The sequence below is a fragment of the Littorina saxatilis genome, linkage group LG5 (assembly GCF_037325665.1).
Source record: "Littorina saxatilis isolate snail1 linkage group LG5, US_GU_Lsax_2.0, whole genome shotgun sequence".
Lineage (NCBI taxonomy): Eukaryota > Metazoa > Mollusca > Gastropoda > Littorinimorpha > Littorinidae > Littorina > Littorina saxatilis.
Window position 1 is genome coordinate 38,491,286 of NC_090249.1, and position 2,500 is coordinate 38,493,785.

The 2,500-nt window shown below is 45.9% G+C and overlaps 1 protein-coding gene across 2 annotated transcripts in view; it reads left to right on the forward strand.

Moving 5' to 3' along the window:
* The first annotated feature begins 97 nt into the window (after positions 1-97).
* LOC138967064 (hepatoma-derived growth factor-related protein 2-like) overlaps positions 98-2,500 on the forward strand; it is an 89,606-nt gene continuing 87,203 nt past the window's right edge. For both annotated transcript variants that reach the window (XR_011455834.1, XM_070339522.1), the window contains exon 1: positions 98-608. Coding sequence is in view for 1 of the 2 variants with exons in the window: in XM_070339522.1 (XP_070195623.1) it covers positions 119-608 (490 nt within the window). In the remaining variant the exon portion in view is untranslated. The remainder of the gene's footprint in view (positions 609-2,500) is intronic.

Here is a 2,500-nt window from a genome sequence, read left to right on the forward strand (position 1 = left end):
TTTAGAAGTTGTCAATAAAACCAGAAGTTGTCAATAAAACCTTCTCCATTCTGCTCCTCTGCGTTTGTTTTTCAACTGCCACTGTCTGTTGTTTTTCTCAGGTGACAGTGGCGTCGTCATGTCCAGTCTCCCAACCTCACCAGACGATTCAGACAGCAAGATCCAGCTCCTCTCCTACTCAGCGGAAAACAACGCTCCTACCACGAATGGCTCTTCAACAGACTTCAAATCTACCAAGTCCTCCCAACGACGACCTGTCATCCTCGACTTTGACGAGTCCACTTCGGCAAAATCCGGCGACATGCTCTCGCCCTCTTCGGGAACTTCCGTCACCGTCCAAGACATGGCGGCGATGACGCCGAGAAATCGCGAGATCTTCGAAAAAGCGCGCCATTTCGCCGAAATGGTGCAGAAACCAACGTTTTCGGCCAAGAGAGAGAAAGTGGCGGAGGGAGATGAAGAGTTTTCCAAAGAGACTCTGCAAGATTTTGAGCTGGAGAGAAGGGAGGCCATTTTGCAGTCGACCGTGAGGAGAAAAGACGTGAGAGAAGTGTTGTCTCCCCAGCCTATGTATGACGACGGTGACTTCAGTGCGATGTCTTTTGATGGTGAGTTCATGTGTGTGTGGGGGGGGGGTGAGACTGTCTGTCTGTTTGTCTGTATGTATGTATGTATGTATGTATGTATGTATGTATGTATGTATGTATGTATGTATGTATGTATGTGCGCACGGAAGTGGATATGTGTGTCTGTGTCTTTCTATATGCCATCAACACCTTTCCTACCTGTTAATCAGTCTCAGGTAGGTCTGTCAAGGTCTTCCCGTGTGTCTGCGTCTGTATGCTTGCCTGTCAGTCTGATTTGTCTGCGTGTGTTTGGGCCTAATCTGTCGATGAATGAGCTTGCCGCGCCTTCTTCCTGCATACACTGTCGTCGTCGTTGTTGTTGTTGTTGTCGTCGTCGTCGTCGTCGTTGTCTCCTCTTCGCTCTCTCGCTCTCTCTCTCTCAGACTCTCTCTCTCTCTAAGACTCTCTCGTTCTCTCTCTCTCTCTCTCTCTCTCTCTCTCTCTCTCGTTCTCTCCCTCTCTCACTCTCTCTCTCTCTCTCTCTGTCTCTCTGTCTCTCTCTCTCTTTCTCTCTCTCTCTGTCTTTCTCTCTCTCTCTCTCTCTCTCTCTCTCTCTCTCTCTCTCTCTCTCTCTCTCTCTCTCTCTCTCTCTCTCTCTCTCTCTCTCTGCATGACATTAAAGAATGACATGCATGCTGTTCCTTGCATGTGTGGGAATTATTTAACCTCAGCCGGTATCGTTTCTACATGTTTACCTTGCATGTACAAACTTCCATCAAACTTATGGCTGCCTGTGTGTGCTCACATCTGCCTTCTGGATATGTTCATGCTTTCGCTTTTGACATGGTTTACTTGGATGCGGCCTTTGCCTCCTTATAAAAGAAAAGTCCGTTTCAACATTTATCTTCAAGTGTTGCGATCATGGGTAAATCCTGTAGGAAGGGAGACAAATCCTGAATTGCACATGTGGAAATTCGGCAATACACATTAGTACAGTATATCAAAAGTCGACTGAGTGATTAGATCAACATAGCTGCTGTCTTTAAGTTTTACTTGCTGTCATGTTAGGGTTATTTTTATTTATTTCTTTATTGTGTGTGTGTGTGTGTGTGTGTGTGTGTGTGTGTGTCAGTGTGTGTGTGTGTGTGTCAGTGTGTGTGTGTGTGTGTGTGTGTGTGTGTGTGTGTGTGCGGGTGTGTGCGTGTTTTGCTCTGTTTTTTTTCTGTTTTGATTTAGTTCTTGTTTTGCGGATAGGGAGCTTCGTTGCAAACATCTACATATCTGTGTTCATAGACATCCAGCAATGTTATCAGCAGGTTTACCCGGTTTCGGCTCAGGTCTTCTCTTGTGCATCTATTTCTTTCCCTTTCTCTTCATTTGTGTCGGTCGTCTACGCGTGGGTGTGTAGACTGTTCCCAAGAACATCCGGTTGTTACGTGAAGTTTTTCGCTTGGGTTTGGGGTCGCGTGCTATTTTAACTTGTTTTTGCCATGCGTGGGTATCACCAGAGCTTTATTTTTTTTTAAATAGGGTTGTATCTTGTTCGCTTACGTTATGTTTACTTAGAGATAGGGATGTTTACCCAGGCTTGCTTTGTGACAGATGTTTATGTCAGTGTGTCTCTGAGCTCTTGTGGCCGGTTTTAAAGATAACGACCTTCTGGTGTAAAGATTAGGTCACACAGCAACACAGATCTGTCCAGATTGTTAAGGGGGGAAAGCTATGAGTATTCTTCCACTTGAACACGTACCAAACATCAGCATCCTGGTTCCTTCTTGTGCACAGTGGGGTCTTTTCTGAATTAATTGACTGAGGAACTTACACAATTGATTCTGCGCTCAAATTCCCTTTGCACGGAGAGCACCAAGGACTGATGCTGGTTTTCATCTCTCACCACCACCACCCACCCCTCTCGCTCAATCTCTGTCTCTCTC